The 20874-nt window shown below is 38.7% G+C and overlaps 1 protein-coding gene across 3 annotated transcripts in view; it reads left to right on the forward strand.

Moving 5' to 3' along the window:
• LARS2 (leucyl-tRNA synthetase 2, mitochondrial) overlaps positions 1-19884 on the forward strand; it is a 61029-nt gene extending 41145 nt beyond the window's left edge. The window contains exons 16-21 of one of the 3 annotated variants that reach the window (XM_030511937.1): positions 21-203; positions 2361-2530; positions 3900-3977; positions 5994-6105; positions 13778-13905; positions 19536-19884. In XM_030511937.1, the coding sequence (XP_030367797.1) occupies positions 21-203; positions 2361-2530; positions 3900-3977; positions 5994-6105; positions 13778-13905; positions 19536-19715 (851 nt within the window). In that variant the 3' untranslated portion in view covers positions 19716-19884. The remainder of the gene's footprint in view (positions 1-20; positions 204-2360; positions 2531-3899; positions 3978-5993; positions 6106-13777; positions 13906-19535) is intronic. The other 2 variants (XM_030511954.1, XM_030511945.1) reach the window with 2 other exon arrangements.
• The last annotated feature ends 990 nt before the right edge of the window (positions 19885-20874 follow it).

A 20874-nucleotide genomic window follows, 5' to 3' on the forward strand; every position in this document is an offset into this window, starting at 1 on the left:
GCATATGACTTAATATTTAGGAACTGAACCCGTTCACCTAAGAACTGGTGAAAAGCTCCAGGTTGCTTGGGAAAAAATGAGCAAATCAAAGCATAACGGAATAGACCCTGAAGAATTAGTGAAAGAGTATGGCATTGACACCCTACGTCTTTACATCCTCTTTGCTGCTCCTCCAGAACAAGATATTTTGTGGGATGCTAAAAGTAAGTTGGATTGTTTCTGTTGCTTTGTTGGTTTGTGTTTGGTTTGTTGGGGGGGTTTGGTTGGGTTTTTTTTTCCGAGTGTGTTATATTTTAAGCACGAAATTAGTGTAGTTCTTGATGACCAAGTTTTGGAACAATTGAATCCAAAAAAGTATAATGAGCAGGATTTATCCTTTGTTTCTTTCAAAAGAGAAGGGGTCACAAAGCTGATACTGAGAGGCAGGCTTGGAAGGTTATTGCAAGCAGCTTCACCTTAGGAGCTAAAAGCATGTATGAAAAGTACTCCTTAAGTGGTATTTTCTTCTGCAAACTTGGATTTCATTCTCTTATTTTTTATTAGTTGTGATTGATTGACTGAAAATTAGTATTTTAAGATTTTCTTATAAGCTGCTTTTTTAATCATGTCAGATTATAGGTAACACTTTGCAATATTTTATTATTTCTATTTATTTACATATGCAGTGGCTTTTGTAAGCTGGACTATGAAACACGTCTTGGAAGAATCTCATTAGAAGATAATCAGAGTTGCTAGTGACTAATGTTTGAGCACACATGACACTTTTTATGAGCTTATTACTTGAAGAAGTTAAGATTTAACCTCCTACACGCTTATTTACTGCCATCATACCATTTGTCACACTGACAAATCTTAATTTCTTTTGTCTACTGTGGTTCATACATTTTAATGTAGTCTTATGCATACATTTAAATCTAGCCCTCTTGTTGCATAACGCTTTAATCAAACATTTCATACCTCATTTAAAAAGGTATGCTTCTTCATTCTTTCTTGTGTTAGCTTCTTGCTAGTTAGTTCAGCCTGCAGTAAACATTGTTTCAGTTTGTGTCTGTCACCATTTTACATTCATATGTGTTCATTTGTATGTTACTGCACTATTGCATGTACTGGAGGCTTTGTGACCTTTCTCATTTGGCTTTCTATCACAGTCTAATCACAACAGTACAAAGCTAGGCATGTGAAAAGGTCTCTTAAAAATACCACTCACTTGGAATCAAGCTTTAACTCATGCACCCCTAACAGTACACAGGTACATAATTCCCTCTGAAGCAGCAAATTCAGTGATGAACACTCTTTGCTGTATTTTTCCACCTTGAAACTGGAATAATTAAATGAGTGTGAGAATCATGGGTACAAAATCTTAGTTGTAAAGTACACTAGAGCTTGGTGATTAGACTTTTTTAAAGAAAGCTAAGCACATGCAGGTATGATGCTAGCAAAAACACATTTAGTCATTCAAACCAACCTGTTTCCACTTAAGAATTACAAAGAAAGATTTTGAGTCATGTTCTGTTAGAAGAGTGTTGGAAAATGTGAGGGGGAAAAAAGATGTTAGCAGCCTAAAGATACTTTCTGGTGGGGGGGGGGGGTGTGGAAATGGTAAGTAGGTTAAAAGGATCTTTTAAATCTTCAAGCTTTGGTCTGAATTTCATAATGATAACAGAACAGTGAATGTTTAAATTGAAGAAATAAGCAAGCTGTGATGGGTTTGACCTTGGCTGGATGCCCACCAGAGCTGCTCTATCACTCCCTGTCTTTAACTGAACAGGGGGACTAAAATGCAATGAAAGGCTCGTGAGTTGAGATGGAGACAGAGAGAGAACATTCACCAATTACCATCATGGGCAAAACAGACTCAACTTGGGGAAATTAAGTTCAATTTATTACTAATGAAAATCAGAATAAGGTAATGAGAAATAAAACCAAATCTTAATAACACCCTCCCCACTCCCCTCTGTTCTTCCTGGGCTCAACTTCACTCCTGATTTTCTCTACCTCCTCCCCCTGAGCAGCACAGGGAGACAGAGAATGGAGGCTGTGGTTGGCTCATCACATGTTGTGTCTGCTGCTCCTTCCTCCCCAGGGAGGACTCCTCACACTCTCCCCCTGCTCCAGTGTGAGGTGTCTCCTGTGGGAGACAGTTCTCCATGAACTTCTTCAACGTAGGTCCATCCCATGGGCTATATAGAGCAGCTCTATATGAGCTGCTCCAGCATGGGTCCCTTATTCAGAGAATATTTTTTAAAAATAAATAAAAAAAGTTTAAGTCTAGCATTCTGTTTCCTTTCTGCTTTTCTATATAGTTTTGGGTTCATTCATTGTAACTGAAATTTGTTTCTGCCATCTTTCATTAATCTCAGCTGATGCTATGCCAGGCGTTCAGAGATGGCAGACGCGCCTCTGGACACTTGTAACCAAACTTATTGAAGCAAGGGCATCAGGAACCATGCCAAATCCTGAGCTGCTGAAAAAGAAGGAGAAGGCTGAAGCCAGAAAGATCTGGGAGCAGAAGAATCTGGTGATTTCTGAGGTTAGAAGAAACACTGACATAGTGTGTAAATGACTGAATAAGTTGCTGCTTATGCTAAAATCTTATGCTTGACTTACAGAGCCAAAAGGTTTCCCCCCACATGAGTAACTAATAATTTTTAAGTGAATTATTCTCTGTATAAGTAGGTCTATTTACCTACAAATTCTATGGGACAGAACGATTTTGCTAAGTAGTAAGATTTGGATTAGCAAAATTTCTCTGCTGTGTGCCTCATTTAAAGGATGAAACGTTATGGCATTACAATGTTATCAATCTGGGTTTCGAGTAACTCCATTTCCACTAGCAAAGTTATAGGTGAATTGTGCAGGTTATCCCTACCAACAGCTTTTGATCTATTTGAAGTCACACCTCATTATCATGCCTGCTGCTTCATACAAGATGAAAAGAAGTTGTTGGTGAAAATATATAGCATCTCCTAAACAAAAAATAACTGAAATGATTGTTCATGTCTTCTTATGTGTTATCTCATGCTGTGATTAGTGTCAGTTCTATCATCCAAGACTCAAAAGGAGGCATAAATATATGCAAAATTAACTTAAAATATTTTTCTACAGATAAAAGCTTTTCCTGATTTAAACCCTATGGTGAGGGAAATTCCAGGTCTTTTAAAAGACTTTAGGATTACAATCTTGTAATCTATGGACAAGCTCTCACCAGCATAACTGGATTTACAAGTATGAAGGCCTCTTGTAGAAGCAATGGGAAGGTAACAGAATGTCCCCAAGGGACGATAACATTATATCTCCAACATAAGAAGGACATGGAGCTGTTGGAGCAAGGCTACGAGGATGATCAGGGGCTGGAGCACTTCCCATACGAAGACAGGCTGAGAACGTTGAGGCCGTTCAGCCTGAAGAAGAGAAGATGCGTGGAGACCTCAGAGCAGCTTCCAGTGTCTGAAGGGGGCTACAGGGATGCTGGAGAGGGACTTTTCATCAGGGACTGTAGCGATAGGACAAGGGGTGATGGGTTCAAACTGAAACAGGGGAGATTTAGGTAAAATTTAGGAATAAATTCTTCCCTGTGAGGTTGCTGAGGGTGCTGGCACAGGTTGCCCAGAGAAGTTGTGAATGCTCCATCCCTGGCAGTGTTCACGGCCAGGCTGTACGGGGCTCGGAGCAACCTGGTCTAGTGGAATTTTTGGATGATTATTATTTTCCCATGCACACATGTGATTGCATATATATATTATGTTTGCATGCCGAAGTGATTCTCATGTAAGAAGTAAGATGGGCATATTTCACAAACTTAAATTGATTATCAATAATTCTTTTTCATTTGAAAACCCAATATGCCATTTTTGAGAATTTTATGTAATTAGTGATAGACCTTTTCTTCTAATTACAAGGTGACAGAGTACTTCACAAAGGATCATTTGTTCAATGCAGCTATTTCCCAGTTGATGAGCCTCACCAATGTACTCCAGGTAAGTACATGATATTAATGAAAGTATTCTTTTCTTAGACCCTGTTCCTCTAAGTCTTAATACAAAGAAGGAGCTACTGGAACTATAAATCCAGCTTTCCATAGGCCTTTTACTGTCATAAACATTGCCACCAAGTTGAGAGCCTCGTTGAGTTCAAAAGCAGCATGTTCTGGTGTCGCTGGAACCTTGAAATACGCAGGTTTGCAGGAAGAGCTTGATGATATTAGAGCCACTAAGTTCTGATGTTCACATCTGCATCCTGTAATTTCAAAAGGATACATTTTTTTTTTTTAGCTCTGTTCTTTGTTCTCTTTTGGTTTTGACCAAGTTGCATATGTAGCTATGTATAGTAATGCATTATAGAACTACCAAACATTCTGATTTAAAGAAAAGGGTTATTCTTTGCAAAGATCAAACATAATCTTCCCTTCCTCAGAGCCAGGCTTCACCACTAGAACTGCCTGCTAGTAACAGAGTTTGCAGATTCCCCTTTTTTAAAACAAATGTAAAAATAACTTAAGTCTTCAGCGTTTTTATTTAGATTATGTTGTTTATCAGCCATTGGCAACAGATCAAATATAATCATAGAATCGCTAAGCTTGATATAAACTATTATGGTTATTTTTTGTTACTACTCTTAAATCTGGTTGAGCAATCCTTCAGGTATGTAACGGTAACCAGAAATCAGATAAAAATTTGGATTTTTTCAACTCCTTTATTGAAATACCATTTTATACCTTATGGATTCCAAGGAGATTATTGGCAAAGTCAAGGAGTTTGAGGATGTGCACAAGGGCTGTGTACTGAGATAACTGAAGTCTGGGATACTGTGTAGTGTTGGGAAGGTGGCACACGTTTCTTTACCTCCAGCTCAGATATTCATACGCATTTTGGGCTAGTGGACACAAACAGCGTCCTACAGACAGCCAGATGTTTGAACACTGACATATTTCTTAACCAAAGAAGTCAGTGCAGTATCTTTCAAGAACAAGTTTCCGTATAGCATGCTAACTCTTCCTCTTTTACTCCAATTTGAAAGGAGGAAGTGGGGAGGTGGGTAAAGATTAAATATAGTTACTAAAACTAGTCTTAGTGATAAGAAGATGCTATCTGACAACATTTGTGGTTTGTGTCAAACAAATGGCTGGTTTTGGACAGTTTTCTGGTAGATGGTAATGGATGTTCATCACACCCCCCAAATCTCATAAATTGACATGGTTTTCTGTGCTTTTTCATTAGAGAGGCAAATTACAAAGTAAATGCAGAATCTGAATTTACCATGGGAGGTAATCTCCCAAACAGGCAAAGAAAAAAAGTTCATCTGGCTACTTTTAGTGCTTATCTTTTCCATTTAAGACAAAATAAATAGGAGAATGGAAGTTCAGATTTTGCCTGTATAGCACCATTTGCAAGAAATTGAAACTGTTCTATACTAGAGAAGCTGAACACTTTGCCAGTGCAATCTGAACATCAAATTGTGAAAAGCTGTGCTCTACTTTTCATTCCCAAAGCTTCCTTCGGCTCTAAAATCCCAGTTTGTCACTAATTTCAGCTTTACCTAAGCTATTCTAGGATCCTGTACAACTGAACTTTATCCCAACAAACTCCATGTTGCATTCTGTACAGTTTGACTCTCTTATACAAGTACTTCACCTCTTCTCAGATAGCTCTGGTTTTACCTAAGATTGCACTTCCAGAAGTGGCAGCTCTCAGAATGTTTTTCAGTGCCACATGGGTGTGTGTTCAGACTCTAGTACTAGAGTAGATCCCTAAGGATCTGCATCAGCCTCTCCAGGATTAGCTTCCAAGTGCTAGAGAACACTCAGTGACCAAGAGTTGTGACTTTAATGCTCCAGAACTTTTCATAAGTTTCCAATTTATTGTGAAATTACATTGTCCTAAGCATAGATACTGATTTTAGGTTTTACTACTGCATTTTCTTCTTAATTAAACTACTTTACTCACCACCTCAGAATATTAACAATTCATTTTCTTTTCCTTCTCTCTTTTGCTTAGCAAGCTTCCCGCCCTCTTATTCTCCACAGCACAGAATTTGAAGATGCTTTGGCTTCACTCTGTATTATGGTTGCACCTATGGCTCCACACATTGCATCAGAGATGTGGAAAGGTATTTATAGAAATAAACTTTATATTGATGTTCCAGGCAAAAAGTTTGCAAAAAAATGTCTTTAACATAGTACATGTATCAGCTTATCCCTGAATTCTGCATCTGTCTTGTCACCTTCTGTCGTAAGTCCTAAACAAACTAGAAGCTTGTGGTGTTCCCAGATCTCTCTTTCTGCTTTTAGTTTCTTTCCCCTTGCGTACAAAGGTGGATTTCTTCAGACTAGGCAGAGAAAGGGAGAAGGAAGAAAATGTCAAGACAGGGCTTGCATGAGGAATTCATATGTCTGCTGCCAGCTGCTCCTGCGTATGGATGGCAGTGCAAAGAGCTAAACATGAGGATAGAAACAGCACTTTTCCAAACAACTGTTTCAGAGTCTTTGGACTACAGATATTTCTTTCAAGAATTCAGGCAAAGAGAACCATGGCAGAGGGCTGTAAACTAACAAATATAAAGGAGTGTCCAATAAAAATCCAACTCTTGTAGAATTCTCTGGAGGCTCAGGGACGTTACACTGCAAATCAGCCTCGTGGAGAGTGGGAATGGCAGACAGGAGATCTTTTTTAAGGTTGTCACAGTAGTAAACCTTGAGGTCTGAATCCCAAGTGGGCTAAGTTGCTTGGTGCAGTTAAAGCCTGTGAAATGAGATATGTGCATGCTGGAGTTCAGCAATTGCTTTTAAGGTTTACTGGGAGAAGTCCCAAGATGTATATGGGAAGGTAGGAATATATTCTACATTAAGACTAGCCACAAATTGCTGTGTGGTTTTGGGCCTAATGTTAGCTTTTGGATGCAGTTGTAACAGTTTTATTTTCAACTGTCATCCTAAAACGTTGTGTATTCAAGTGTTTACAGAGCAGAGCTAGTAAATTGCTTATATTTGAGAGTGGTGCATGGCCCTGGAACAATGTTCACTGCCAAAGAACAGCTGCTCTTGTTCACAGCAGTAACATGGGACAGAGTTCTGGAAATAGCAAGATGTATTAGTCAGAGTGGGTTTTTTTCTGTGTTTTCATTTCTAATGTTTTTAAGGTGTCTTAATACAAGCTCAAGTGTTTAGAACGAAGAGTGGCATCAGACTTGATCCATCTGGAAAAAGCTATTTCTGGTTAATAGTCTCTTATGTTATGAAGTGCTGCCTAATTGAAATTATACTTGAATGGAAGTAATTGCCAGGACTTTGTTTTCCACATTGCTTGAGATGGAGGCAGAAGAGGTTCAGGCTAATTACTTAAAGTGCCTTGTGAAACTGAAATTCAAGTACATGTTAGGGAATACAGAATTACCAAATACATTTGATACAATGACAAAGAACACTAGGATGTCTTAATGTAACTTGTCAAATGTGAAGCTTAATCCTGTAACGTTTTGAATATTAGAGAAGCAAATCTTTTCTTACTACGAAAATCACTGGAGAATGAGAATGATAAACATTTTGTGGATCTCTCCCTGATGCAAGACTGAAAAGGAAGCATATAAGAACTAGGAGTTCATTGTCGTCAGCTTCTGACTGCATTTAAAGATAACACTTCGCTTGTGTGGTCCAAAGACTGTGCATAGTAATTCAGTGCAACTAGCATAAAAAACCCCACTGTGTGGTGATTATTGTCTGAAGAATTTTAGGACTAAACATGAAAATCACCATCTCTTTTAGCACAAAGTTGTTAAGCAATCTTATCAGGAGAACGTATGTACATTTAACTACTGCATTGTGGTAAGGAAACTGTATTATTTTGAAATAGCCAGAAATTCTGTCATGGGATTCAGGTTTCTGGTGAAAAACACTCACCTGTAGTCTAAAGAAAGATTTCCCACATTCATATTCCAAATTGCACTCTGGTTCCACCAAGTCTTGTTTCTCTTCTCATGGAACCAATTTCTTAAACTTTGTCATGTATAGGTGATGATGCTTTCTTATTTTAAATAACTTCAGTATAAAAAGTAAGCTTTCTAAATACTCTCTTCAGTTTTCTTTGTGCTTTAGTTCTCATACACACTTAGAGTAAGTCTCTCTTTTTGTACCTTGACTTTGCATCTGAAAGTAGGGATAGTGCTGCTTCCTCTCTTGTAAACTAGTCAGGAAAAGCTGACTAAGTAATTAGCTCTATAAATAGCACATGTAGCAGTGGACCCCCACACTTGGTGGAAGCCTCTGCTGCTATTGTAGCAGTAATAAGCAACACATAAGCAATGTATTTCTAATTAAATACTGGCATTTCATTCTAAAGTAACTTGTATGCAGCCTTTACATGTTTCTTGGTTTAGTGATTAAAACAAGGAGCATTTTTGCTTCTACAGGGGAAAATGAAACAGGGAAATTTGGAAGCCCTGCAGTTAATATAAAACATAATTTTGCACTTGAGTAGGAATGCTGGTAGGAACAGAGACTTGTGTTAACTCTGAACCACGTTACACTTCCTTCTGTATTCAAGCATTTTTGAAGAAAAGGAGCATTCTTACTAATTTTGACTGTTTGCATTGTTCACAGAATGAATAATGCTTTTACTGTTGCATTGTAACCTCTCCTTTTATGCTTTTCTGATCACTGGTTGTGGTCAAGAAACACTGAAGTAGAGAGTACAATAGAATTTAAAAATCAATGTGAAATAATGACAACCTACGATAAGACCCTGACTTCATGTATTGGATTACTTAATTCAGCCAAAGATTTGAAAAGACAAAACTATAGAATTTTCTGGCTGAGCAGCTGGAATAAGGCTTTGTAGAGGTAATAACGTTACTTTTGACAACTGGAAGCTCTTCTGCTCTCCAGTTTAAATGACAGTTCTTACAGAAATTGGGAAAAAAAAATCAACCGACTTTCCTTCCTTTTCTAGCTTTGGAATAAAAAGCCAGGCAAAGAGGTTAGCATCTATAAATATTAAAATCTTGAAGGCTCTCATGTCCAAAAATATCTGATACTGCTGGTTTTATTTGGTACTTACATAAAATATTTTCCTTCACTCAAAAAAAAAACCCCAACATTTAACTGCAAAATGTGATACAATAAATTTTAAGTATCTAACAGATTTTCTTAAATATTTGCATTCTGAATGTATTTATATCTAAATATATTTTATTTACTTGATTTCCATTTCAATCTAAAAGCTATTTGACACAGATCACAACACAATGTAAAAAGAAAATGAGCAAATCTGTGTTTTCTAATACAATAGCTTGTACAAATTAAAATTTGGCTAAGTATATAAATATGTACACAGGTATCTTCTTGATTAGCAAAAAATGTTCCTTATAGCTGGATTTAACTGCAAATCAGTCTGAATGATTACCAGCTGATGAAAGTATTAGGCAAATTACAAAGGATATTTTAGAGTGTTAAAGATGCTTTGCTTGACATTTTAAGTAATGACTAGCATCAGTGCTGTAAGTAATTTTGATAGCAATACCATTATTCTGCTTTGTAAGGGTTGCATCAGAGTTCATTTTAAATTGTAGCTTTTTAGTTCACTGTGTTTTCCTTGTTAGTATGTCAATAAACTTTACAAACTCAGAACTGCTGTTTGACACACCAAGGATGCTTCTGATGTAACATGCAACTTTTAAGTATGGTTGAAGTAAAATTAGGTGGAATCAAGGGACAGCGATTTTTGTTCTTCTGCAGCTGAAGAATTATTCTCCCATGGGGTTTAGTTTATATACGACCATCCTGTTTTCATGCATCAGATAGAAACGAAGAGTTTGGTCTCTTTGTGAGCTGGTTGAAGAGCGTACTTCAGTATTGGCAATGAATACTTTCAGTTTGGGTGAAGGAAAAGCTGCTTGAATGCTGTTTGATGAGTGCCTCACCTTTCAGCAGCTGAACAATAGTAACCCAATGCTTTGATATTTTGTGTGTGAAGGAGTTCTTTCTCCTGCTTAGAGGAGGAACAGTGTTTTGGTGTGTCAACCTAATGGTCTTTAATTGTGCAGTGAATACACTGGTTTATCACTTAATAACATACAAAGCGACTGTAGCCCCTCAGTGTGGGAAGAGTTCATCCGGCTGATATCTTGGCAGTTTATGAACACTAACAGGATGAGGAAATCTGTTTCCTTCCTGAAACCTTGTATCTGAGGAATATACAGACACTATTTGAGAGGTTTTTTTGTTTTTAGTTTGTAGTAGTACAGGATTTTGCTGTCCAGGCAAGGATATCAAACTCCTTATTGTGAGTTGTTAAATTTTTATTAGAGATAGCACATGAAAGATACACCCTGATAATAAACACATCTTAAGGTATATTGAAATGAAACATAATTATTGGAATCTGTAACGGTGTAGTTCTCTTAGCAACATGTTAACTCGCACAGCAATAGCTCTTTTGCAAGGATGTCTTTGTCTGAATTCAGTCCTTGCTCAAGAAGGCTTCTGTAAAGCATAGAGCTGAGTAGAAGCTAATTGATGTTGAAGATTTTAATTGAAAAGCTGAATGCAGAAATCCCCTTTCACAAACCCAAGAAAAAACACAATTTGGAACTAATGAAAAATACTTTATTTCCTCCAAGAGTAACCCACAATGAAGGACAGTAACTTCATACAAACAGAGGAAGGCAGATCACTTTCCAAACGTTAAAATAATTCACATGAAGTTTGCTGAATTGGAAACACATTTTAGAGTTAGAACGGTTGGGCTTTTCACAACCCAGTTCTGTACTACTATACCAGTAGTATAATGGAGTTTTTCTCGGAGCTGTCTGGAGACAGTTGTTGCTGTTCTCTGAGGCTGCAGACCATTTCACATATGACTGACAGACTTACTCCTCCTGGGCTGCAGGAAGGTATTTTGGATATGCTACTGTGAAATAGGAAGATTCATTAAATAGTAAAAAAGAATATCAAGAACAAAGTAACAGAGTAACAGAGACTGCAAAGGCAAGTAAGATACTGGTGCAGATGCATCTCCACTTACCCTTACACTCTCCTGCTCTGTGCTTTATAAAAACTTTACTGCTTGTCTGCTGGCGTGGAGGATTTTTACTTGAGCTAAATCCAAAAGTTACCATCAGCATTTGGATAATGCACCCTCATACTCACTTTATACTGCTCCCTCTGATCTCCTATTAGAAAATCCCTAGTCCTAAACTCTGACACTTGCATTGCTTCAGATGCCTTCATTAACTTCCTTTTATCGCCCATTGAGACTTCCATCCTCATTGCCTCTTCCGCTTTGTTAACCTCTCTGTGCTGGTGCTTACTGAGTTTACTCCATAATTACATCAGAGCTTGCTAGTCAGTAAAAGTGCATTGAAGCACATCCAGTAGCAGGATCAGGGCTTCAGACTGAGCACAAGTATTGCCTTTCGTCTGTCCTGTGTGGCTGTACAGATGTGTACATATAACTAAAGGGCTTACGGTAAGTAAAAATGTACTCACTTGGCTTTCTATACTGTATCTGCAAGAGAATTTATAGCCATAAAAGCAAAATACATCAAAGAAAGATAAAGCAAGTTGCACACTGCTTTATAATGTGCACTTCACTAGGCACTTTTCCAGTACAATAAGACAGTAAAATAGGGGTTTAATGTTTTCACAGTAAAAGTCTGTGAAATGGTCAGTTTTTAACTTCTCAAACAGTGCTTTGCTGTAGTGTCTCAGAATCAAGTGGGAAGGCTGGAGAAGGGTTCTGCCTGGGTCCTGGCCAGTGGACTGTCACCGTTCTGAATCATGACAGTGAAGTTTCTGGTCTTGTGCGTGTGTTTGTTTTGAAAATACAACCCAAATCATTACGTTTTCTGTGATTTACAGCTCACAAAATGTGAATTGAGGCAGGAAGCCAAGCAGGCAACATAACACCTTCATTTTGGTTTCCTGTCAAACTCTGTTTTCTGAAACTAGTTCTGTTGACTTTTGCACTTTTTTTTTCAACATGGATGAGCTCATTTCGTAGCGAGAAAATGAACCGAAAGATCAACACTGTGCTTAGTCACACTTTATCTGCTTCAGAATACATTGTAATTTTTTCTATTAGTAGGTTTATTAGGACTGACAGCCTCCACGGGGATTAAAAGTGACCCTGGTTTTGCGGTCATGGCTAGAAGCTCTTATATCAGAACGTGGGGTTTGAAGAGTTAGAAGAATCCACTTCAACAGGAAAATAAGGAGTGGCCAGTATGTATGCTTCTGCCACAAGGCATGTGATCAGTTGGAAAGAAATTAGCTCATCTGAATGTTCAAAGCCAAAAAGGGAAGAAGCTAGCAGCTGTTGTCTTTAAAGTCAACGTGATAATGAATCACCAATGCTTGGGTTCCTATCTTTTGCTCTTAAAGTCCTTGAGCTACGCCTGCAAGAGGAAAACAAAATACACAAAACCAGATCCATTGAAGTGTTTTACTCAGTTATTTACCTAATAAGATTGTGGCTTAGCTGTTGTTCTCAAGAAATGTGCACGTTCTTGCTTGCCATTGGAAGCAGGTCCCATCCGTGCATCCCATTGCCCCTTTCTGAATCATTCAGCAAATAGCAAGGTTGTGCGTCATCTCACCAAAGTGCTTTGTCTGAAAGAGTGCTGACAAAAATCTGGCAGGTTTTTCTGGAGAAAATTGCTTTCACCTTATGTTCCTGATTGCTGTTATTCACTGTATTAGTCTAAACAATCCAACTGCGTTCATGTTATGTATTATGCATGGGTTGGTTTTGCTCCTATGTCTGCCGTTGTGCTGTGTTTTGAGCAGCTTCAGGTACCTCAGTCTCAACAGTGAATATTCTGTTGATGTGTTTTCTTTACACTCTTGCTGGAGTTTCACTAAACCAGATGAGACTTCACATACGTTTTGCAGTTCTGAATGAAGCATGTGCTTATGAAAGTTTTTTTTATTCATACACAGAGAATGGTTTTAATTTTCAAATCCTCTGCCTTTGTGAGAATCACAAGAGCAATCCTCATCCGTATTGATCATATTTGGCAGCCTCGTATTAAGTGGAATCTTTTTATTTTGTTCTACAGCTGGAGTAAACAGCAACATAAAGCCCACTTAGAAGCTTTTAGTCAGCTAAAGAATGCAGCTCCAGAATTAATTGCATCCTATTTTCTTACTTAAATCAGGAATGAATTGTCTTGGGGAGAGCAAAGCCTATTTAATATAAGGAGATCACTTATAGCCATTTTAGGAGTTTTATGTAAAATCAAAGGATGAAGTGTTTCAGAATGCATATAATTTCACATATAAGAAGGAAAGCAAACTGTGCAAGGTATTGTTATGTGTCACCTTCAGTTTGTGAGAAAAGATACTTAAAAATTTAGAAGCTATGCAGCATATTACAGGGGAAATAATAAGCCATAATTGTTTAGCATTTTGATTGAGGTGTTAGTAAAATTTTAATCAAACTGATGGTGTTATTGAAAAAAAACCTCAGTATTATAATTGACTTCTGGAAGGAGAGGTCAGCCTGTGAAAAAAGCTGAGGAGAGCTCAGCTTTTGGCAAGTTATGGAGCGCTAGTCCAAACCTAAAATGTGCCCACAGCATTCATGTTAGCATCCCTATGCATGGTATGAAACAAGAACTTCCAAAATACCTGTCCTTCTGTTTACAACATGGTGCATGCTGATCTAAACAGTGTTTCTTCCTCAGGGACTTGCTTTTAAAAGTCAACGTTATTCTGATGTCATTTGTCAAACAAATCGAATGTTGTGATTACAGCGCAGCTGAATGTTCGACTGATTTCATTCTCCAGGTTTGGCACACATGCAGAATAAACTTTGTACTCATCATCACTGGGATGTTGATGTGCTGCATCAGTCTTGGCCCAAAGTAGACCCAGAGTACCTTCAGCCGTCAGATGTTGTGGAGATGTCTGTTCTGGTAAGAGCATTTTCACCTGTTTCAGCGGTGGCCAACTAATGCTTTACAAGCTCTTGTGGAAGTCAGTTCCCTTCTTAGGTGGCTCCAGAGGGAATAGAAGCTGCAATTACCATTGTGCTGAGTAATTAAAATGGTTTCCTAAATGAGATGAATGTAGTAAGTCTGGAAGGGAGATGACCTAAATCTAAATCTTTTTGAGTGACTGCATATCGGTACCTGTGGAGATCTGACTAATGAACAACTGTGGGCAAGGATGGTACAGTCAAAAGTGTGATCAAAATACAAATCCCTCCAGATTTTTTGCCTGACAGAGCAAAAATGGCCCTGTTCAAAAATGTGTACTTAGGTGACATTTCTTGTGGTACCTGTAGTGCTGTGTTTGCCTAACACAACCTATCATAAGCTGGATTAAGTTGCTGTCATTTTTGCCAAACGATGTTTCCTGTCTGCCTTGGGATGAATTTCTGTCACGTTCCATGAATGATGTTGAGGAAAACCAGGTATCTTTGATAACATTATAACTGCATTCCAGTTTCTCTTTGAGCCCTAAGACTGTTGTGGTCTAGGGAAAAAGCCAGCAGTTCAGTGTAGACATATAACTACATTTAGTTAACCTGTAATTTTCCAACATACGTGTACATGCACAGTGTAGTTTACTGTCGTTTTCCTACATCCCTGGTTAGCTAGTCTGTATTCAGCAAGCTCCCAGGCATCATAAAGCTTTAATATTAGATTGTGCACAGTAGCAGCAAGTGCCACTGAAGGTGTACGAGGGGCTGCCTCAAACCAAGCACGTGGGATCCATGAGTAGTGTCTCAGCCCTTCCATTAACTGACTCCTGGTCAACTTGCCTTCAGGTTTAGTGACATGGTTTCATGGTGACCTTGGCAGTCCTGGGGTAAAGGTTGGACTTGAAGATCTTAAAGGTCTTTTCCAACCTAGTTGATTCTGTAATTCTATTCTGTAAGTTCTTCATGCTCAGGCATATAATGAAAGTCTGTAAATACCTAGTTGCATACTATTAGGACTCCTGCCTTTTTCACTGTTCACCAAAGAATAATCTTTAATATACTACGCAGACATTGAACGAAATGGAGCCTCTACAAGAGATGTCATTTGGTCCTGTAAAACTGCACGTTCTGTGTATGTAAAAGGAACAGAAATAATGCATTTATTCTGTTAGCTCCCTCAGCTGGGAGTAAGGCAGTTAGGTTATTGTTGTTCAGCTGGGTATTTGAGGAGGAAGGAGATTGGTTGGATTTAGGGGCAGTCATGTTGCTGTAGATTTCCTTAAAGTATCTTTGCAAATAATTTCATATCTTGCCACATCTCTCTGTCAGTCCACTTGATCAGAATGAGAAATGCTGCTAAAACACTGATTTTTGTCTAACATTCAACATACATCCTTAGTAAAGGCCACAGTGTACGTATTTTTGGAGGAAATTTTTAATTGACATCTTTTGCCAAACCAAGGAGATGGACTCAAGTATCAGCTGGGATTAAAAGCAGACTTAGCCTAATATTCACTGTGGGTTTATTGCTTTCCTTCTCTCCTTCCTTTTTCTCTCCTTCCATTCATTTATACCAGTAGAAATCTTCACTGAGGTATATAATAATTTTCCTCAAGCTTAAAATAAACCTTCACCTTCAAGCACAGCTAGCAAACATCTTGAATTCCAGTGTCCAGCTTATAAGGGTGTCATGAATGAGAAATTGTGTAATTATAGAAACTTTTTTTGCAATTGTGGGTAAAGCAAACGTGTTATTAAATATGTCTTTAAAATAAAAACTTCAGCAATACAGGGGAAAACTCTGAACTCAATGTTTTTAAGACTCTAGAGCCAAGCATGAAAATGTCTACACATTTCACTCGCTATTTTTATGCTGACATGAAAACTTCCTTCTCACAAATAGGAACCAGAAAAAAAAAATGAATTTTGCTTTAAACAACCATTATGAAAATTATGTTTTGTTTCTTTTCCTGGTTGACTTTGTCAAAGCCATAGCCTTCTGGAGGAGTCTTGTAATAAGAGGAAAAGCAATCCCCGTGTTCTAGGTCATACATGATGTAGATAAACATCTTCCTTAGCTCTGAGAAAGCAGGGACTGGAAGACCAGAGAGACAAGTTCCTGTTTCAAACTGGCAATAATTCTTTAAAACAGTGCCTAGGGAGTATTCCAGGCATTCTACTGTAAGAGTAGGGCAAAAGGGGAATACGGAGGAGCAGGGGGAAATCATAAATGTGAGTATTTAAAAGTCTTGTTGCCACTGTAGGTTTTTGTATGGCTACAAAAATAAATTGCCCTCATTAAACCAAGAAACACTCGACAAATGGAAGAATTGCTCAGTTGCAAAGAAGCAGTGTCTCTTCACAAGGCTGCACAGTCAAACTGAGTCTTTGGGCCACAACCCTATTCTTCTTGAGACATCAAACTGCCTCAGGCTGCCAGGGATTTGCCTGCTGAGACATTCTGGTTTTATTTCTCTTGACACAAAATACTTCATTATTTCCTGTCTGTGCTGGAGTTCTGTCTTTCCATATTTAACCCAAAGCAGCAAAAAGCAACGAAGTGGCTGCATCCTTGGCCGGTAGAATACAGATTGCCTGGAAGACAGACATTTCAATTCACTGCATATGCCTGGTATCTGTTGCTCTAAATGTTATTGCAAAGTTGAATTTTTTTAATTGTACTGTATATTGTTAATGCTGTGAAAAATCTGACCTGGATGCAGTGTGCATTTGGTCCTATGAACAAGCACGGGATGAAATGACAAGCATTCCTCACATTTTCTAGGTGGTGCAGGACTGTTAGCAGCTTCTGTCTTACAACTGTGGTCTCAGAACTGATGTTTTCATAAAGTAAAAAATAGTTGGTGTCATTTTTCTTGCTTTAGCATATGAGGAAGGCCTGAAAGTGCACAGATACTTATTTTCCTTTGTACTTCTCAGGTGGATTATGCATCAGTGGTAAAAAATTATTAGACTTGAAGTAAACCCTTTTTTTCCCTCTGCAGCCTCCAGGTGCTTATTTTTCAGTCTTTTGTGATTTCATTTCATCCTTGATAACCCCTCTAGTTCCTCCTAGAGTCAAAATAGTCTAAAATGTCAAATAGTTAAAAAAAAAAAAAAAAATCTTTAAAAAAGAAGAAGAAAAGAAAAAGCAACAGTTTCCTTCCTTAGGGGAAGAAAGGACCCAAGCATCATTTATTTCTCCTCTTGCAGTGCCATGTTTTGTCAGAGAAACAAGGCTGCCAGCACTGTTTCTTATGCTGGCACTTTGACCTGGAGCTGCTGAAGGTTGGGCAGAAGAGAGATGGAGAGATGGAAGCACAGCAGAAGATATTCATCCTGCTGACAATCTAACCCCTCAACTAAAACAATCTGTGAATAGGAAGCTTGCTACACTTAAGCATCTGCAGATTTAATTCGCACTATTTTAAGAATGGTGTTAATACATTTGCATCACGATACCTACATATCACGATATAATGAAAGCCATGCTGCAAACACGTGCTGAAATCATCACCAGCCTGGCATTTGATAGGATCACAGCATGATGTGGGAAGGTCAGGAGAGATGCTGTGGGAAGGTACACAGCGTGATGTTGCCCAGTCACTTCTTTACTAAGTTGATTTAGACCTCTTGGCTTTTCTGTTGAGAACAGCACTGAACAGGCTAGTGTGGCAGATTTCCCCTGGCCAACATCCATCCACTGGGATCTGTTAATTTACATCATGGACAGTGAATAACATTTTAACTCAGCAGGCATAGTTTTGAACTGCAGACTGTGTGTCCTAGCAGCAAGCTGACAAGTGTGCTTTATATTATCACTAAACCTCTATCTGTTTGGATTTTACTGTTTTCTTTTTCCTGTGGAATGCATTTCTCCCCTGAAGTGCCCCATCAAAAAGAACAACTTGTATTTATTTTTCACAAAAGCTTTTAAAATGAAATCTTCTGTGATTTTCAAAGGGATTTACTTTGCACCAGGTGCTAAAGGCAAAGTTTGAGACAGCCAGCCTTTTATGGTTCCATGTTACGGATGCATGTAGGAATAGCTAAAAACCTACCTATGTTATCACTGCAAGTTAATGCCAAGTCTAGTCAAAAACCAAAAATGACTCATCGCAGCTGCATCTGAGACTTCATCTTGTTCCTTAAAAATCTATCCCAACTTCCTCTGCCAGAGGATTGCAGAGATTATGGTCTTTTTCAATAAAATACAAACTATGTAGTGAGGTAGGTCTCTCTCATTCATGGTATGTTGCATACATGTATCCTGGCTAAAATCCAGGTGAAAACCAAGCTGTGTGTATTTTTATGTCCAAGCTCTATGAAGCAACGTATGTTCCTGTCAGATGACTGAAAACTCATTGCAGTGATACTGAAAGTCAAAGATCTGCAGTACCTGCAGCAGATTTTCATGCAAGTGATTTCATAGAAGCATAGAATAGTAAGGGTTGGAAAGGACCTTAAGATCATCTAGTTCCAACCCCCCTGCCATGGGCAGGGACACCTTGCACTAAACCATGTGGTCCAAGGCTCTGTCCAACCTGGCCTTGAACACTGCCAGGTATGGAGCATCCACAGCCTCCCTGGGCAACCTATTCCAGTGCTTCACCACCCTCACTGTAAAGAACTTCTTCCTTATATCTAATGTAAACTTCCCCTGTTTAAGTTTGAACCCATTTAATCCATTGAACTGGATTAAAAATTTCAAATTCTTTTATTTGCTACATCATGGCATTGCTATTCTGTTCATTAATCCTCTGCAAGTACTCCATATAGAACTGAAAGCTTTTGTAATCATGAACTTTATGCTGGTTCCAGAAAGGTTCTCAGTAAAGCTCTGTAGCCTCTGTCCACTATCTGCCCTTACTGGATGACAGAAAGGATTCGTAAGACCATTTTATACAGTAAGGTGATTCTCACTGAAAGCTTTACTCAGTTTTCCTTATGTGATTCTGCTTGCTGATGCAAAACAGTAGGGAAGCTGCTCTGACAACCAGCCACACAGAGGAAAGCATTATTTTATGAGTGGTTGTCATCTTTGTGGTCAGTGTTGGCTTAATGAGTCATGCATTTAGTACAAATGCAACATGCAATGAGTTAAAGCCTGGCTTTCTAAAAACAAGCAAGGATGAATCTTTCTGATATCTTTTCAGCCAAATATTTTAATAAATCTTGCATTTGGATCTCTGTAAGGAATCGCTCAGCTGGAAAGAATCCAGATTGCAGCCTAAAAGTATGTCCAACCACGATTCCCACCTGAGAAACCACTGTGTTCACTCTCATTATTCAGCTTGCATAACTATCACATTTTTAAACTTAAGAGATCGCTGCATTGCATAGTCACATGCTGCTTGCTATCTGCAAAACTAAGGCTTCCTATGGCCACTTCTGCAGTTTTCCTTGAGTATCATGAGTCAGAGTTTCATTCTCTTATCTTACGGTAGTTGGACAGGGGCTATGGAGAATGTTATCCTTTACTTGGAAAGTTTCGTGGTAGAGGAAAGAGAGTTTGATCCACTTTCTGTGTAGTGAGATGGATTGGGCTCAGGAAACGAAATGCATAAACCATTCTAGTAACTCCTGGGTTTGTTTCTCGTTTTCATGTCTCTCTTTCAGATCAATAACAAAGCTTGTGGCAAAGTTTTTGTGCCTCAGCAAGCAGCCCGCAACTTTGAAGAAGTCCATGAGCTAGTTCTTCAGAGTGAACTTGGAGCCAAGCATCTCCAGGGGCGAACCATTCAAAAGGCCTTTCTGTCTCCCAGAACTGCCCTTATCAACTTCTTAGTGCAAGAATAGCGAAGCCTCTGCTGGGCCGTAAAAGGGAACTGGAATCTTTCGAGATGAACCCAACTCAAAACCACCGGTTATGGTTATTTAAATGTCATGTAACAGAGGGGAAGAAATGTTGTTACAAATTTCAATGTGGAGAAATGTGCAGAATTAAAGGTTCTTATGGAGTAATGGTGAGGTGCTGTTTGTCCATGTTCTGTGGGACAATGAGAAGGAAGCATCGAATAACTAAATGATTGTGACAGAATCTAAATGATATGAAGTGCCTGGGTTTTAGTCTTTGCCTTGGGAATATATCCTCTTGGAAAGTTGGCTTGGCTAAATGCAGAGGCATAAATATGATTCCAGGACTAAAAAACTGTCCTGAGCATGTGTTGCACCAAATGTTGGGTATACTTAAGTCAGTTTTTGCTCCCTACATCTCATGATTGGGTACCCTGCCATTAACTAACATTTAACAGGGACATGGTGTCCCTACCCATGGCAGGGGGGTTGGAACTAGATGATCCTTAAGGTCCCTTCCAACTCTAACCATTCTATGATTTTAAGTTATAAGAAAATGTTACTACAGAGTGTTGATTTAAAAAAGGATTTCTTTAGCACTGCCCAATGCCCTTGTGAACAGTAGGTGGCCAGAATGGAGTGGTTTGATACATTTCACATACGTTTCAGAGTCAAGCCAAGAAAAAGGTCAGATTATTGAGCCGAGCCTAGCCAGGATCCTCCTTCCTCACTGGCATATTTGTGTTGGCTCGTACATGAGAGCTTCAGCTCTAGCAAAGTGCTGGCAGTTGTTTCTGCACAGAACAGAATGGAAGTTACTTCCTACGCATGAGCCATCTCAGAGACTTTCTCAGGGGATTCAAGAAAGGGATGAGTCTACTGCTAGAAATGCAGCAGTGGGGAAAGCAGACAAGGCAGACAGCTGCTTTTTGCCTCTACTCCTACTTCTTATAGTGCCTGGGTCATAAGACTTGAATCAGGATTCTTTTTCTGAGGGGTTCATTAGGTGGAAATAGCTGTCATGTTTCTAAAAGCCGGTCAGACTTTCATAAAACACAAAGCCATTCTCATGCCTCATTTCAACCATTTCATTTGTACACTGCGTTGCTGTTACACCTGCATGGAAATGTGCATTGTATTTAGCAAGTACTTGAAAAAAGGG

The sequence above is a fragment of the Strigops habroptila genome, chromosome 1, assembly GCF_004027225.2.
Source record: "Strigops habroptila isolate Jane chromosome 1, bStrHab1.2.pri, whole genome shotgun sequence".
Lineage (NCBI taxonomy): Eukaryota > Metazoa > Chordata > Aves > Psittaciformes > Psittacidae > Strigops > Strigops habroptila.